At 42.5% G+C, this 18,728-nt stretch overlaps 1 protein-coding gene across 6 annotated transcripts in view; it reads right to left on the bottom strand.

The window, feature by feature from the left end:
* Window positions 1–2,988: 2,988 nt before the first annotated feature.
* The window catches only part of CHGB (chromogranin B), a 67,731-nt gene continuing 51,991 nt past the window's right edge, over window positions 2,989–18,728 (bottom strand). For 4 of the 6 annotated variants that reach the window (XM_003203784.5, XM_085219120.1, XM_085219125.1 and 1 more), the window contains 4 exons: window positions 9,736–9,779; window positions 8,299–8,392; window positions 4,572–6,319; window positions 2,989–3,405 (listed from right to left, as the gene is read on the bottom strand). In XM_003203784.5, the coding sequence (XP_003203832.4) occupies window positions 3,322–3,405; window positions 4,572–6,319; window positions 8,299–8,392; window positions 9,736–9,779 (1,970 nt within the window). In that variant the 3' untranslated portion in view covers window positions 2,989–3,321. Of the gene's footprint in view, window positions 3,406–4,571; window positions 6,320–8,298; window positions 8,393–9,735; window positions 9,780–14,625; window positions 14,847–16,328; window positions 16,410–18,728 lie in introns of those variants that run through there. The other 2 variants (XM_085219124.1, XM_085219122.1) reach the window with 2 other exon arrangements.

Below are 18,728 nucleotides of genomic sequence, written 5' to 3'. Positions count from 1 at the left end.
TTAAAAAAAAATTTTTTTGGAGGAAAAAAAAAACTTAAATAGCTGGAAAGCTACTATAGATCAAAGACAAACTGACTTCATTTCACATGCATTACCAGTATCAAATAATGTCCTGCATTTTCAAGTGTGCTGTAATGCCTGTAACACTGAAATGTAGTAAGAAACCAAGTATCAAGCACTTCATGTAAAATATTTCAAATTATTAATTTCACACTGATGAAACATATTCCTTATATTACTATGGTACAGCCCATCTTGATGTAACCTTCCCAGTTCAGTTGAAACACAATACCATCCTAAAAACTATAATGGAAAGAAAAAGGTTGAAATGCAAGTAATGATTGACTGAAACTGTAGGAAGCCTTTTAAAAAGTAACAAAGTAAACAAAATTTGGAACAAATGAGAATGAGTGCATCCTATAAAATCTTTAACAAATTAGGAAAAAAAAAAAACATTAAAAGAAACATTTCAAAGACAAAAGGAGAGGTAGAGAAAAAAGGAAGATGACAGTTGAATACCTGTATGCACAGCTTAGAAACGTAACTGTTGCTAGTTTCAAGAACTTCCATTTCTGGAGGTGCAGAACATAAATTACTCTAAGTTAATTTTAGTCAGTGACTTGTAAAGAATAAGGAAAGGTCAGGGGTACTAAACCAAAGATGTCTTGCTTAAAGCAACCCACTAAGTTCTGCAGAAGACATCCTTTTGATGAGGTAGAGAACTTGGCTTGCGCAGACTGCCTGATAAGGGCAACTTCCAACCCTCTGTCTTATGTGCTCTACAAATATCCATTGCTGAGGCGCCAGATCATGTTCACTGCTGTGTGTGTTAAGCAGAACCATCTTGGCTGTGGTTACATTCAGCTTAGGCAAACTGGGGCAGCTTGTTTTGGTGTCTGGAAATTAGGGGATTTTGTGTATCTGCCTGCATTCCTATCTCATAAAGTACTCACCTAAGCTGAACTCTGCACAATGAAAGTGACAAAGGAGAGCTAGGCGCTGTTTACACCTTTCAGCTTTTCTCTAACAGTTGGAAGTGTCCAGTCTCAAAAAGCAACTGAAGTTCTCAAGCCTCAGCTTCTATAATACAACAAGAACATCTGACAGGGTCAGGACCTGGTCTGATAAAGGTATCGCTGCCACAAGACCAGATAGCTGCTTCTACTTTTATCTTCAATCACAGAACTGCTTTCTCCAGGTAAATTTGCTAAAAATATGAACAGATTGAAAGTAGTAGTCACCAGGTTTTCCATTGCTGTGTTTTACTGGAAGTACACATCAAATCTGCTATTTCCCACGGGTACACACACCAGGAGCTGGAAACACTCAAAAGCCAAAGCCACTTAGTTCTGCTTCATTTTATATGGAACACATTTCTGCATCTCTAATACTTGTTTAAAGGTCTATCATCATTCAGCTTCAAAGCTGAAAAAAAAAAAAAAACAGACCTTTTTAAAAATGCAAATTAATATAAATGGTATCAGAGGACTGCTTAAAAAAGTATTCTAGCATTACTCATCGAAGTCTTGAAGAGGCAGTGCAAATGTTTAGATACAAATGGAACAGGCAGAAGCAGTCAGAACAGTTGTTTGACCCTCAGTGCTTGCAGTGGTGTCAGCCCCACAGAGTAACTTGAGCAGAACAGAGAAAGATGAGGGCTGTCAGAGCTATTGGAGCCCACTAAATGACACCTGGTTTTAAAGCAACCTCTTTCACATCATAAGTTTTTAAGCAAAACACTGCTGATTCATGAATGTTTGTATAAGCTGAGCTTTTTTTTAAAAAAAATAATCATTTACAAGAATTACACACTTGCGCAACTTTAGAAAGCTTTCTGTGTTACAACTAAAGTTATTTACTTCTAAGTATGCACAGACATGTTCTCTTTTGCATGCACAGGTCTGTTTTCTTTTCCACCAGCTCAGAAAAAAAAAAAAAAGATCATTCCGCAAAATTTGCTGTATTTACTGTACTGTAAATTTTTTTTTAAGAGTCTTGGACAATGAAAACAACAAAGTATTTCTGCAGCTGGGACACATTCTAACTTTCCTTACTGTTGTTGGAAATGCCTGATGAAATCAGTGTCCCACTGAAGTCAAACTATGAAGTCAAAACTCTTTTCACCTTCTCTAAGGTCGCAGTCTTCCTATACCTTAACCAAACAAAATGAAACATTTGAGAGCACTTACCAAAATCCCTAGGCACAGCTATACTCAGACAGTTCACAGATCAGCATCTCACCAAATATTTTCACTGCATGTTGCCTTACCATTAAATGGAGAGCGTTTGTGTTTTAATGAGCAGGTGGATTAAATGGGTTAAGGTGGGAGGGGAGATAATGCATATTTACTGATAATGTTGCTCAGCTGAATTCTTTGTATAGCACCTCTTGCATGTGGTATTACACAAGCAACTGATACAAAAGCACTGTCACAGCAGAAAGTCTGCAAAAAAAAAAAAAAAAAGCACATTTGGATGAGTTAAATTGAACCCCAGATATCTGGAGTAATTAAAACTAATTATGGTATTGTTTCTGCTTCATAATGACACGCGATTGCCAAACTACTCCTTTCACACAGTATTTGTTATTCTGTACAGTTTATTACACAGAACACATCCTGCTCTCGCTTTACTGCTACTGAGATACTCACGTGGTGCAAAATCAGCACCACTCTAACACAGGCTCTGTAACGCTGTTTCTGCTACCTGCTTCTACCACGTACTATGTGGTGTTGTGACCTTTTTGTTTCTTTAATGACTAATTTACAGAACTAAGTTATTCACAGGACATTTCTGAGTTACTACAGCAAATTTATCAGGATTCTTCCTTACCTTTCATGCTCCTGCTAACTGGCAAATAAAAAGAATAGGCAGACTCCCTGTAACTTTTAAAAATAATAGTGAACCACAAGTCAACATTCTGCACACAACCTATTCACCTCTTAGAGCTTAAGCAGAAATAACCCAGTGAGTCAAATAACAAGGAAGAAGTTTGCTCCAAAATCAATGCTTTTTATTATTTCAAACTCAGACATATATATTTCTGAAGAATACTAACACAATTATTTCCACAAGCAATATTAAAAATATCTGCCTTGCATGAAAGGTTATAATATTAAAATTCACGCTATTCAAATTTCAATAGCAAAATAGCAAATTAAAGACATTTCCAGCTTTATACATCACTACACTATAGTGGACAGTAAATAGTATTTCTTGTTTTTAGGGCAAACAACAATCCAGTGGCAGTGAATTTACCACAAAATACAGGTATTGTGAGTACAGCTACACCTAGCTTTGAAACACCAAAGCAGATCATCTTCAGCCTCTCCTGTTGTCATTAAATGTCTCAGCTATTTTCTGCAGCTCCAAATCCATAGCAGCCAGGTTTTCCAGCTCTTTTGCCTGTGAAAGCAAAAAGAGCATTTAACACATCAATCAATCAATATTAGCAAATGTTTTGTTGAAAACTAGAGACAAAGGTAGTTTCTCTGAGGATTATCTCCTGCTATGTACAGGTCCCTAGACATGCTGTGGGACAGGGAAGTGAGTGCTAGTCCAGCACATGCTTCAGAGATTCGTGCAATTTCATGCTTTTAACTGAATTAGTGCTGAGGAGAGTATAAAGCTACTCTTTCTGAAAGCTGGACTGAGCTACAATTTGATCTTTTCAGCTATAAAAAACATTATCTAGTCACGACTTCCTGCTACCTCACAGCTCCTAGAAGCATGAAGTCACATCTTCCTAGGTGAAGTCCCTCAGTCCTTAGGAGACCACAACCTTATGCTCACAGTGGTTCTGCCTTATGGCGCACAGCAAGCATGGTGTGCAGTAGATGGAAATCTTCCAAATTGCCAGATTGTAAGGGAATAACAGTTATGCAGTCAGTTATTGTGATAACTTGTAAACATGGTTAAACTACATAAATTCCTGTCAGATCTCCACTGCTCTCAGTCCAGTCCAGCTTTGTGCAATAGATACAGTGACGTACAAGACGAGCAGCTTGCTGATGGTTACAGCCTCAGTTTTCCTGAACATTGAAGCAGAACACCCAACAAGAAAGAAATTCCCATACATGGGAACTACATGCACTGATCAAGCACATGAATTTGAGCCCAGATCTGCTCTGCAGTTACAGACAGGACATCAACCCAACAGACAGCTGAATCTCAATAAATGTAAAACTTACTTTCCAGCTGTATAAGTTAAACATCCCAACACATCAACTGGTGCCTGCTTAATTACTCCCTCTCCTGTTGCAACGGGCATCTTTTATTCTGTAAAGGCACTAGAGGAAAGGAAGAATTTCCTTTCTCTCCCTGTCTTGAAGCAGACAGAAGCTAATGAGGATGCACACTGTCTTTTTTAAATTTTATAAACTGGTGTAGCTCCACTAAATTCATTCTAAGACAGCAACATTTTTAAGTTGGTAGAGATCTGGCTTTTAGTATAACTTAATCTTCTTCGTTTTTCCCACTCGCAGTTAACCAGCCATCTTAGGAATGGATTTAGAAGCGTGCGTGTAAAATCAGCTTCCACTGCCTCTTCCGAGAAACATTTGTACACATACCTCCTCCTCTGTCAGAGGCCTCTGGTTCAGAGTTCCTTTGTCATTCCTGATTATGTGACGTTTCTTCATGTCTTCTCCAGAGTTGTACAATTCCAGGAATTCAGCTGATTTCTTCCTGTAATTCAGGAGCTGTGCGAGTTGATCCATCTTGTCGTATTGCCTTTTCATATCGTATCTGTTCCTTTTGCTAAGATTCCTCTTCTCAGAGCGCCCACGGTTCAGAGCGCTCAGGAGCTGCTTTTTATCCCACCAGTCATAGTCGCCGTATTCAGGGAAAAGATTCTTCTCGCTCAAGGTGGGCCTGCTTTCCTCTTTACTCTCTGGAAGCCTCTCTCCTGCGCTGTTCCTTTTCTCAAAGTGCCGGCTCTTCCACCACAGAAGTGGGTATAGAGAGCTGTAGGATGCTGTGGTTCTCTTCTCATTCTCTGCAGGGAGATGGCTTCTGTACTCTTCCTTCTCTGTATATCCTTGTTCCATACTCTCCTCTTCATTTTCTATCTGATCACTGCTGTAATGTTTTTTTTCTACTTCCTCTTCCTCCTCATCACTGTTACCAGGGTAGTGCTGCTGCTCTATATTGTCCTCAGTGTTGTAGCGTGTTCTGGCCTGCCCTTTGTGCTCTTGAGTGTATGCTTTCAGTGTCCCTTCACCTTCATCGTCCCACAAGTGGTACCTTCCTCCAGCATGCTGCTGCTTCTCCTTGCTGCTGTCACTGTGATACCTGTCTAGCTCTTCCTCACTTTCATCGCCACGATATGCCCTTCCCTCAGAATGGTGTCTTCCCTCCTCGTGCCATTTCTCATTACTTTCTTCACTGTTGTGATGCCTCTTATTTTCCTCTTGGCTCTTCTCTTCATTCTGCTGCCACCTTTCTCTGTACTCCACACTTCCCTGGCCTACACGCCTCTTCTCCTCCATACCTTCAGACCCATGCCTCCCACGATAACCACTCTTCTCTTCATGCTGCTGCTCAGATTCTCCATGGTGGTGTTTCTGACGGTTGTTCCTTTTACCCCAGAGATGAGACTCTTCTACGTTTGATTCCTCAGCTAGTTCCTCTTTTTCACCACCAAGGCCTCTATTCTCTTCAGAGGAATCACCCATTCTGTGTTTCCCATGATACCGTTTTGGTTTGTAGGACTTTTTTTCTTCCTCCACTTCTTCATTTTCATGAGATTCTTCTTGCTCATTACGTTGGGAGAAATCATGTCCCTTAGACTCACTCAGGTGGTATTTCTCACTTCTTTCTTCCTCTGCCTCTTCTTCCTCACCTTCATGAGTTCCTTTGTAAGGGCTTTGCATTCCCTCCTCTGAATGCCAGTGATCCATGGGGCGTTGATCGTTCTCCTCAGTGACCTCCTCTGTGCTCATGCCTGCAGAGTGGGACTTCTTGTTGAGAACAGCATGGTCTACTTCTCCATCACTTTGCTTGCTCTCTTTGCCTTCTTCTTCACTGTGATAGCTGTTCTCCTCTCTTCTGATTTCCTGATAGAGTTTTTTTTCTTCTGTATGAAGTTTCTCTTCACGAACAGGTATGTGGTGTCCCTCCTCATCTTCCTTGCTGTTACCTTCCCCAGGATGAAGCTTCTCTTCATCACTTCCTTCCATGCGCTTTTTAGAGTCACCTTCTGCCTGACTCTGTTCCCTCTCTACATTTTCAGAGTGTGGGTTTTCAAGCTCCGATGGCTCTTTCAAATGCCTCACTTCAAGCTGTTTGTCTTCACTTCTCTCTCTATCAGTTTTACCACCTACAACAAAAAAAGGAAGCCTAATGAAGAAAATCAAGTGAAATGCTGTTTCAATTTACATACATAACTGGCTCCTGAAAGTAGCAAGATTTGGAAAAAACTGATTTAAGTTCTGCTCTTAATAATTGTTATTTTCATCTATTTTGTACATTTGCCTGAAAACATGAATTATTTATCATTTTAAAAGTCCCACAGACATTTCCAGAATCGGTTTTCTCCTTTGGCCCTTTTGTTTATTTGTGATGGCATTTTAAAAATTAAACTAACTCTCACTCCCACTAAAAACCAATCACATCTGGAATTCTTTGAATGTCAGGCCACAGCTATTGCATTTGTTTACTGACAAAAAAGACACATTCATTTTAAGCTACAAAAATATATTAGGAGTAGTAAAAATAGGCTTTTAGCAAATGTAAGACTGATTGCACATAAATGAACTTGTTATTTTGCAATTATTATGTTTAATCAAATCATGCACCTTCTGTTACTTTGAAAATCCTAAACATAAGTCTGACCAACTACAACAGTAACAGTATATTTCTATACTGGAAGGCATTTCCACCTCACTTGAGCCTCAGTAACATCAGAAATAGATCGCAAATTCTAAAAGGTTCAGACAACAGCTACACAGATTTAAAAATAGCTTATTCTTTGCAAAAAGCTTCTCATTATCTGATGTTCTTGGAGAATACTTGTATAATGATAAAAACAGGATTCTTATTTTCTCCTTTCAATGAACAAGTTTCTGTAAGTAGACAGGTTTATCTGAAACTAACACTGCCATGTGACATTCAGTGACATTCAGCATCAAGTAGAAACTTGGGGCTTAGATAGGTACCAATAGATGTATTCCTAAAGCTCAAAACCCATCCTTTTCTGATAAACGTATTACAGCCACACAATATTTCCTCTATAAAGAAGCATGAGACAGATGAGTTTCATTACTGCTTCTTGCTGGCAGGTAAGTTCAAAGAGCCTTTTTATTGTTCTGTAGTCAAATGAACATATTCTGGGCAGAAAAAAATACATGCATTTTGCAGTTTGGCACACTGTCAACCACATTTCACATGCAGGCTTATACCTCTACACTGAGGCAGCTGCAGGAACAAGTTCATCAGAAACTAGGATTCCCAAAGGGATTATTCAGCATACGTCTCCAGACCTCTGGAATCAGCACAACAAATTTAATCGCTTCTGGGCTGTTTACATCCCAAGTGAGAGTCCCTCTGCTGAGCTGGGCATGAATTCAGTTGCCACTGGGCACCTTGTTGATTTGAAAAGAGGTTAGCTGAAGCCAGCTCCTATGCTCTGGAATGCATTCAGCACCTGGTCAGAACCTGGCTGCACCTACTGACTGCCCAGGCTAGATGGGAGCTTTTCAAGTTCTCTCAGAAGCTGCAGGTGGCTGAAGCAGAGCCACACGTCAGCCAAGAATCCCTGAATCGCTGACCGTTACCAGGTAAGACTGGTTGTTCTTTGAGCCAGAAAGACTTCAGAGAGGGAAACGGGAATTCTGACACTGAAATTAGGAGGCAACAGATTCACATAAGCTGATTCATCAGTTCATTGGCACCAACACTAGACAGAACGCATCTGAAAGCTGGTTTTCTCAGTGTTACCAACCAGAGAGTCTAATGCTGAAACGCCTCTTTAAGAATATTTCTAACTTACCCTTCTCATTCCACATTAGTCATAGAAGTAAAAACCAGTGACCATAGCGGAATAATTTCTAAGACTGGGGGATGACAATTCATGTTGTTTGTACTTGGAACTTAAGACATTCTGAACTTAAGTTCAGATGATGAACTTGTAGAAGGCAAAACAAGAAGACTGGCACATCATGATTAATAATACAAAGTACATAACTTCCAATACATTATTCTTACGTGTGAAATTAAAATCATTAATCTCTCTTGAAAATTGTAGTTTATAAACAAATATCAAATTTCTTTCACAAGTTCATATAAGGTTTTACTTACCCTTCTTGAGGATTTCTTTGCATTCAGGATTAATTGGTGGGGCACTTGGCTTAGACAGAGCATTGGCTAGAACTTCCACTATGCACCTTGTTATCTAGAAGAAACAAAATCAGACAACAAATTCTCATGGTGAAAATAGAAATCCTGCTTTTGACCTGTCAGTGAGTGAAGCTAGTTTAGGATTAAAGCTCATGGTTAGTAGTTATGAGCTTAGCATACTACTTACGAGTTTTGGGCAACCCTCAGCTCTACCAATGCTTTTGGGTAAAAAGCATTGCTCTGCTCCTCACTCATATATTAGTATGAGAATAGTCATTAGCTCTATTTATTCTCCTCTTTTGTATGCATGGTTAACAGGCTCCTTTTGTATGTTTTTAAACATCCTGTTCTATACAAAGGAGTGTCAAACAACATGTGGTAACCCCAACAGAAAAAACACCACCACAATACATCCAAAATATGATGATCATCCAGTAGGATCTGCCCAAATGAGGACCAAGCAAAGGTGCTGCTAGGGCTGTGGATAAACTAAAAAATGCCCTTATAAGCGACATGCTCCACAAACGTATTTCAGGAGTTTACTCTGTGAAAATCAAAGCCTTCCTAGATAGGTATGTGCTTTAAAGCACCACCTCTTTCTGTATTTCACATTTAAACTGGAGAGTCTTCTAAATGCTAAGGAAATCCATTGAAAATGGCACAAACACCTTTAATCCTAACTGCCCAGCAAATTAGCTTTTCTGCACAAATTCATCCAAAATGGTTTTCAAGTTTGGAGTTGTTGGTTGTGAGGAAGCGCTCAGATCCTTGGATCCAAGACGCTCCTTAGGTTGACAACCTGGGTAACTGGATGGGAGGAGACAAGAAAAATATGTGTATGGCTGATTATCTTTTCCCCACTCCTAGCTATTTACAGCTGTTTACTAATGTAAATAACCAGTGGAGAGGCCCCAAGGTCAGATTAGAAATTCGGATAGCAGCCAGGAGATTTAATCAAACAGGTTAAGAAACTCTTTCCAAGGAACAAGCAAGGACCGTGTTAGAAAGGCCATTACATAACAACTGTAGACATTTTCTACTATTACGCTTTACTCCTAACCTACCATTTCACTTTGTACAGTCCGATTATATGTACTATTAAGTAATATTTCAGATTATTTTTCAGGCAGCTGCAAAACATAGAGTTTCTGACACAAGAAGCCAGCTTCTGTTTTCTACAAATGCACTGAAGGCTAAGGGACTCTGGGCTTTACATCACTGATGATCTCTTAAGCTTACCTGTAGGAAAACAAACAAACAACAACCACCAAGAAAGAAAAAAAAAAAAATTAAAACAAAAACATTTCCCTGAAAGCTTAAAAAGAAAACAGGAGCCAGAACACTGGGGAGCATGTGACTGATACTTTTCGAAGTTTGCTTTCACTTAAAGCTACCCACCATTTCTTCCATGTGGTCTTTTTCCACTGGAACTGTGCCGATACCTGCAATAAAAATAAATTATTACAAACTCATTAGTCCTAGCAGGACCATACATATCACTGACAGAAGACCTCAGTACATTAAGGCTGCTTGAACTTTGGGTTGGTAGAGTAAGTAAACCAGATGCATTTTATCTTTTCTTCCTCAGAATGGGAAAGCAGTGTAGAGTCTCACCCTAGCAGGAGAGAATCATAGAACAGCTTGGGTTGGAACAGATGCCAAAGGTGATCAGGTTCCAACACCCACGCCACAGGCAGGGCCACCAACATTTCTAGCACTAAAAGAATATAAACAAACAAACAAAAAAAAGCAACAATCCAAGAATGGAGCCTGACAGTAATGGGTATTCATGTAGATGTACCTGTTTGGTGGTGAAAGAAGAGGAAACAAAGTCTGTTTCCAAATTGAGATCTATTTCACCATCTGCAGGGGCTTAGTTTGCTCCAGGACCATCTCCCCGGCAAGAGACCACTTCAAATATGAAAAGCAACTACTGCCCTAATCCTTCTGGAACAATCCTGTCTCACCTGGATTTTTCCATTCACAAAGTGGTCCATTATAAGCTCAATAAATGAACAGGAAGTTAAATATCAGTGGGGGAGAGGCAGGGGAGAACAATTAAAAAACTCCAGAAAGAAGTGGTACAACTCCTCTCCATCATAAGGACACTTCAGGTAATTAAGACCTCCCCTTACCACTTCTACTGCTGGTCCAAGGTATATAGCTTTGGAAAGAACCTGCTGTAAACAAAACCTTCAGGCTGCTTTACTTTTGCCATCAGTGCTGCATCACTACCATAGAATCATTAGAGTTGGAAGAGACTGGTAAAGGCCATGTAGTCCAACTCCCCTGCACTGAATAGGAACACCTACAGCTCCATCAGGTTGCTCAGAGCCCCTCCAGACTGACCATGAATGTCTCCAGGGATGGGGCACTCACCACCTCTCTGGGCATCTTGTGCCAGTGCATCACCACTCTCTTTGGGGAAAACAAACCAAAACCAAAACCAAAACCCCACACTTTTTCCTTATCTCCAGTCTAAGTCTCCCTATTTTTAGTTTGAAACCACTCCCCTTTGTCCTATCACAGGAGAGCCTGCTAAAGAGTCTGTCCTCTTCTTTTTATCTTATTATGTCTCCAGCTGGTTAATGTGCTTGTCTGTTAGGCATTAATAAACTTTGTCAAGTCTTATCCACCTAGAGATTTGCTGAAGATAAACAACTCCGCCAGCCACACAAGAGTAGGTAAAAGCAAGAGTTATTGTACCACTGCTTCACAGACTTACTACGTTTATTTTAATTGCCATACCTAAACACACAGCTTGGGGTGCAGTTCTGGAGTTTTTACAAGTATCACCTTCTCTTCAATACTGCTTGAGTAGGATAGCATTTGACCCAATGAACACAAAGATTATGGAGAGGATAGAAGCCAATTTACCTTACAGTAGGCATGTCCAACTCCCAGCTCATGGCCTACGTGCAGCCCAACCCCTTCCCCACACAATCATGGTGGCAGATCTGCCATGCCAAGTAGCCCAGCCTCTCAGCACCAACCAAGTATTGGTGCACCATTAACCCTATCTGGGCTGAAACCAGGACACAGGACTTGGTGCAGTGGCAGCTCAAGCTTTGGCAAATAAGTTTACAGATTGTGATACATTGGCTAACTGTAGTCCTGTGAACAGCAAAAAAAAAAAAACACGAATCAGTGGGGCTGCTCAGAAACTAATGCCTCCTGCTTTATTATATTGCATCAGGATGTCAAAGGCAGATGGTATGGCAGTAGACATTGAACCACACCACCAATATCCCAGTACATTTTGTTGCCATGTGACAGATAGCAGCAGAGAGGTAGCTCAACCCAATGACATTGACATCTGACATGGAAGTGTCTATGAGCAAAGGTGTCGAACTGAATTCCTCAATGCTGAAAAAATTGCATTTGTTGACATTCACCAACACTTGCTGAATGTTTCTGGAGACCAAACAGTGGGTGTCAGCACAGAAGGACAAGTGATGTGTTTCAGCAGTAGCAACAGTGGGTCACCTCTGCTGGTGCACATTGTTACAAGGGAAACATGCAGACTCTTGATCATCACTGGTAAAAATACACAGCTAATGATGGTGACTGTATTGAAAAAGAGTGTGTTGTAGCTCAGAATTTGCTCTATTAAATACTGTTATTGTGCTCTTTGCATCTGTTGTAGATTCCATGGACATAATTACGAGGCACTACTTTTGGAGCAACCTTTGTAGATGCGGCCCTAGAAAATTCCTCTTCACTCAACACAGCTGAGGTGAGCCAAAAGACTGGACACCCATGCCAGTAAAACTGACACTTTCCCCAGGAAGTTTACTGCAAAAGAGAGGAGTGTGCAACTTTAGACTTCTGCAGAAGCAAAACTCTTCTTCTTTTCCATCTGCAGAGGAAGCAGATATTGAACACAGATTCCACTCTGTAGCTATTGAGCACTGATTCCACTGATTCTGCATAATATCTGAATACTACGCAAATAGCTCTCTCGATATTCCTACTGTCTTCTATTTTTGCTCCCTGAAACACATATGGAGGAATGTGCTTCTCCAGCCCAAGTATACAACTACAGAAAAGGGAACCCACACGAGGTAGCACAGAAGGGATCTCCCTAAAATAGCACTGCATCCCTAACCAAGCCATCCTCCCAGAACGCCAGGTGGTGTACGGGGGAGATGGGCTATGCAGAGCCAATCCACTCCCCCAGTGTTAGCTGCACTCAGTGCTGAACAAGGCAGGTTTTAAGTTACTTTATTTACTAACCTAGTTATGCAAATAATTACTGCATTACACATTGATGACACTGTTGCAGTCTCACTTGCCTGCATTTTCCACCTGAGCATGAAGAAAAAGGATGAAGCAGCAGAAGGGCAGTAAAGATCCTACTACTGAGAAGAAAAAAAAAAAAGAAAAAAAAAAAGAAAGAAAGAGAAAGAAAAGGTATCTACTAAAATCTATTTCTTCATTTCTTAAGGCTTGGAGACACTGCACTTATGACAAGCAGAGGGGACGATCTGCCACTCAGACTCTTTTTGACAAGGCTCCTTGTGTCACGAGAAATCGGGACATGCACAAGGGCAAACACCTGATTTTGTCCTTTGTAGCAGTTCTCCTGTGAAGTGCATTGTCCTGTGGTGTGACAGTGCTGGAACAGACAAGCTTCTGAACATTGTTAACTATTAGAGATGCCGACTTTCGGCTGCCTCTCATGCACTATCTCAGTGGTACATAACATAAAGTCAGGTTGTGCTGACTGCCTTTGCTCTGTCATTTCAAAGTCATCTCTCCAAGGAGATTTACAGTTAGATTAATGATCATTAAAACAAGTGCTTGTTTAATGGTGAAAGCTGACTTGCACAAAGAGCTGCATCAGGCTATTGTAACAGTATCAGAAGAAACAGTATTGGACATACATCACATTAGCCTGTGCAGATGGACAAGAAGCAGGATCTGATTCATTCTAGGGCCTGGAATAACACTCTGAAGAAGCTGCTTTGCCAGAGCTGAGAGAGACAGTCCATGGGGAATCAGCAAACCCCACTTCACACCTGTGCCAGCTGACGAGAGCTCTCTGTGGATCTCCTGCCAGCTGTAGACAGCAGCTAGCACCTTTCCAATCCCCTCCACATGTGTCCAGACCACAGGGCAAAGCTATCACCCAGCACTGCTGACACAGCCTGGTGGCAGTGCACCCATCCACCTATGAGGGGGCCTATGGGGACCTGCAGATGGTACTGCTGTGGAGCTGTGGAGCAGAGGAAACAAAGAGGAAACAAAGTCAGGGCACACACTGAAAACAAAACCTTTGCCCTGCCCATACAGACAGCTCTGGGTAAGCTTCCTCCTCCTGAACCAAATCTGCCCAGGAAGTTACAATCAGATTAATTCATTTTGCAAAAGTGCCAAAATGAACATCACTGAAGAGGATGAGAAACGCAGACTCTTTACACCTTTGAAAATAACACAGAACAAATTCACATGGCTTTTGCTTGCATCTCCACAATCGGGGCAAACCTTTCGGTGGGTCCGTGTTAAAATCCTCACACGGATCTTTTCAACAATGCCAATGACTCAGTGCAGTGCCACTGGTCACCAAAATTTCAGGAAGAATCCTTCCTATGGAAAGATCACGGAAACTTCAACGTATTGCTTTGGAGAAGGAATACTAGAAAGTTCCTGAAGTTAGTGTTCCACCCATCCTTAGCCCTAAGCTCCTTAGTTCATTGATCCCGGCTGAGATTTCATTCAACAAGAGAGCCACAAAAGCCACACAAAGAGGCAACTGCCCCATCCTATTGCGTTTAATTTCAATTTCACGGCTCGGTTTCAATATTTAATGCTACACGCAAAAAGAAATAAATAAAAACCCCAAGAGCTGTTAATGAAAGCTGTAGACCTGCTCCTTCAAAGTTGTCTCCCTACGGCACGAACAGGCGGCAGTGCCGGAGTAACGCCGTGCTGAAGTACCACGGCACTCCACCTGCTCTCCTCCCCTCAGCGCTAACGCCCAAGCCTCCCCGGCATCCAGAGCGTAAAGATTCCTCGCCTGGGACCTCGGGCATCGGCTGGTTCTCCTCCGCAGCCCCCGGCCCGCGTCGCTGTGCGGGGCGAACCCCGGCTGCGGGGCGCAGGGGTTGCACAGTCAGAACGCCAGTACTGCCAGCCACCAACCCCCGATATAGGTATTATACATATATATTTCAATAAAATGAACTCCTGCAGGGGCTTTCCATCCTCCTCTCCCTAGCGGCGAGGACGCCGGACCCCGTCTCTCACAGCCCCCTCCCCGCAGGCACCGCCCGCGGCCCCGCTCACCTGCCAGGGCGGCGGCCGCCAGGAGGCCGAGCAGCGCCAGCGACCCCATGCTCCGCTTCGCTCGGCTCCGAGCGGCTCTTCGCCGCTATTTAAAAGGGGGAGCGGGGGCGGAGGGCCCCGCCGGGAGCCTGCGTCACCGCGAGCCCCCGGGGCCGGAGGGGGAGGCGCCGCCACCACCACCTCCGCCGCCACTCTCCCCACGGAGCCGCCACGGCCCCTCCGCCCGCCCCCGGCCCCTCAGCTCTCCCCGCCAGCACGGCGGGTGTTTCCCTTTGTCACTACCGCAGCCCTACGGCGAAGCTCTCTGCGCCCACCCCGCCGAAAGGAGAGGGGGGGTTCCCCGGCCCTTTCCTCCCGCCGTGAGGATGCGCTATCATCCTCAGGTCTCTCCCGCATCCATAGGATGCCGAGCGCCAGCTACATGCAGCAGGGCGGGGAGGAGGTGCAGCGACCAGTCCCTTCCGGAACAGCTTTCAGAAATTACCGCTGTGTTAGTTCTCATCAGAGCCTTTCCAGGTGCCAAGGCATCCTTTTTTTTTTTTTCCCTCCCCCCCGAGAGGTTTCGCTCCCTTCCACCCAAATCGCTGCTCCTGCTGTGCGCAGCAAACCCAGAAGCAGAGCATTACTCGAAAGTGCTCCCCGTGCTTCTGTCAGCCGGCGAGTGAATGACACCGTTCCTCAAGAGCTTTTACTAGGAAAACCACCGCTCCCAGCATCCACCTCCACACAAACCTCTTATTTATTCTGGCACTGCTCTGGGGAACTGCAACAAATCTACCAAATATCCCCATTCGTCCTGAACATTCCCCCCTACTTCCTTCAGAGCCAAAGACACTGTAAGACCAAGACATGCTTTGTTTTCCTTTCTTTAACCCTTCGTGGTCATCTCCAAATTACTTGCATTTTTTTTATTGCTTTTTTTTGTACCTTCTCGTTGATAAGCAGGTGGCCCTCTAATTGCCAGCATTCACAGAAGAATCTGTACATCAAAATGGCAGTTCTCTATTGTTCTGTACAATCATTATATTGCATATTAGAAATGGCAGGCTGCTATAACCGTGCATCTTTTAAACATACAGAGCAGCACAGAACACACAGAAGCACACAACACAGCAGTACAACTCACACACAGCCTCCGCTTTGCATAAAGGAAGTCAAGAAGCTCCATTTTAAGTTTGTTTTGAAAGACAGCCTTCAACTCTGTGAGGCAGTGTCAGATGCCTTGCTCACCTTGCATTGATTACAATTTCTACACAACACCAGAGCCCAGTCATTTGGCCACCCTGAAAAGCAAATCAATGCCACTATAACTTTCACACTTCCTCATCCCTACTCTCCTTCACGCTGTTCCTTTATTGCCTACAAGACCCATATCAACAGGCAGATGCTCCTCTGGACATCACCAGTCTTGACTACAGGGAGCTGGGAAACAGATTCAAGAAACTGAAGGATGACACTGGTTTCAAGGCTCCCATGTCCTTCTCTGCATGAGGATTCAGCCAGGCCTCAATCTCCTCATCCACTCACAACAAAGAATTTTAGGTAAAACACTTGACAGTTAAGCATTCTCCACTTCCCTGGAAATATAAAAAGCACACTCTGGTTATCTTAGTGTAACTGCTTTATTCCAGCATTTGCTTGGCTACACTCCTCAACAAGTCAAAAGAGGCAAGCAATAAAAAGACCTTGAATAAAAATAGTACCTGGAAGGATTTTCGTACTAAGTGCCTGTTCCATGCAAGTCTTCTTAGCAGTGTACAACCATCACCACAGAAACCTTCTAGCTGCAAAACACACAAATGAGATTTAAAAAACAAAAAACAAAAAAACCCACACCTTCCTAGCTCCCATGGTTTCTAGTCCATCCCTTGCACTGCAACCACAATCCTTGGGGCTTCAAAGGCTTTTTTCCCCTCTTTACTGGTAGGCTGATTTATACTGGAACTGACAAGATTCCTCTGAAACACTCCTTCACCTCAGTTAGGTGACAGCTGGCACAAACTTTCCTTCAGATTAGGAAGGAAAAGTGCACAAAAGCAGAACTACAGCAGGCGGTACATTTCACTGGATCAGCTGTGAATGGCACACCCCAACCTCACTTCTCAAATGTGTCAGAACCTTAATTGCAGTGATACACATGCCTCATAATGATGTGACAATCTTTCACTCTATGAATAAAGTATTTATCCTACTGGATTCTCTCAAATTTAAATGCTTTAAAAAATACACATTTTGGCTCATCCTAGAAGCTAGAACTTAAAAGGATGACATGCGAATTTCCATGTCTGAGATCCTTCTAAGCTGAGAGGGAACTGCTTGGGGAATAGGGGATTGCTATCCCTTAATTAGATGCTCTAGCAGGATTATGTTTATTCCTGGAAGCCAATTAATTTTCATGGAATGAAAATCTTATAACTCATTTCATTCAGAAGTTGCTGAAAGGATGAATCTGAAAACAGACACCAAACAAATCTGAAAACCCAGCACCTAAGTGACATCCTCTAATCAGCTTCCTTAATGGCACTGAAAATCCTTTCAGAGGTGTACCCAATACTGTTTGCAACGTAGCAAATAAGGAGTTGCATGGATGCTGAGCCTTTGCTGCTGTTATTCATTACCATGTATGCCTATTATACAACGTAGATACTTGGGGATTTTAAAACACAGACACTGCTTTGGTCTTCCAGCTAAAGCTCTACAGAAGCTGTAAAGATACCATCAGGTAAAAAATAAATAAATAAATCACCACAGGTAAAAGTAAGATGCGGGACTTAGCCTAAACACAACCATCCCCCCCACATCCCATGTTTTCTACGCAGACACCCACATGTACACTGTCCACATACAGTCTTCTTTTTCATCACTCCTTTTTCACTGTTTGTCAGCTCAGAGAAGAGAAAGCTAGATTACTCTGCAATACACAGCAAAATAAAAGAAAAAGCAGATTTTGAGGCTGCAGAATCAAGAATAATTTTTCCACATGGCACTGTCTGCAAGACCAACACCAAGATCATGACCACTACCTAGGCCCTTCTGTGACAGCAATTTGCCTACCTTGCTTGCTTTAGATAGTAAACGTAACATATATCTTGCAATTGCAATGGTTTGGCAACCATGGTAAATAGGACACTGATAAAAAAAGACACATTTCTTGCCCTCCTACAAGAGGAAGTCAGAATACTGACTTCCTAAGCCTAATACCATTGCACCACTGGGATTTTTAGTCACAAGTCTCTTTGTATTATCCGCACTGCCACTTCGCACCATGGTATAAATTTCTGATTTGCTATCAGAAAACAATATACTGAAGTAACGGTCAAATGCTGACACTCAATACTAACTGATCACCAAGCTAAAACACTGCATTGAATCTACCAGAGCTCAAAAAGGCCTTAAACAATTACTCATGGCTTTATGAATTTGGCTATGACTAAAGCCTTTCCCAGCTCCAGCAGTAATGAAATTGTCTTGATGACAACAGGAGAAACCTTTGCAGCCCCAGCCACATCTACAGGCAGGGAGGCTGTAAAAACCTGGCACACTCCTCAATGGAGACAAGTGTCAGACAATGAACAGCAGCACCTCCCAAAAGCTGCCAGCACAATTGCCAGACCAAGCTTTCAGATGTTTGGTATTGCTACAGGACTGCAGCTTGCAGGCAGCCACTGCCCAGAGAGCAGCTTGAGAGCTTTGGGCACCTCATCCTCTGTTCTGGGCATGCTGAACTTACACATCCTACAACCAAACCCTGCCCCTCCCCTCACCTTCCCCCCAAACAACACCCCTATACAACTCCATAAAAAAATAAATCCACATTTTTTAAGCATCCAATTAACCATGCTTGTAACCTCCTAAATGAAGAAGCTTGGAGCCTGTGCAACTCCCATAAAAGAGGATGGAAATTTCTTTCACTAACTCACATGTTGATTTAAGACCTTGTATTCTGGGTGTTGCTTGTCATTAAGGAAAAATGACTTACAGTTGCCTTTACACTACAAATAATTACATTTAGGCAATGAAACAGACCCATTCAGTGTTTCTGCCTTCATTTTGTCAACTGCATATGTTCCATTTAATATTTACAGACTGGGGCACTAGTTTGG

The sequence above is a fragment of the Meleagris gallopavo genome, chromosome 2 (assembly GCF_905368555.1).
Source record: "Meleagris gallopavo chromosome 2, MGAL_WU_HG_1.1, whole genome shotgun sequence".
Classification (NCBI taxonomy): domain Eukaryota; kingdom Metazoa; phylum Chordata; class Aves; order Galliformes; family Phasianidae; genus Meleagris; species Meleagris gallopavo.
The sequence above is the reverse complement of the archived record's forward strand: the minus strand, read 5'-3'. Positions and strand labels throughout refer to the sequence as shown.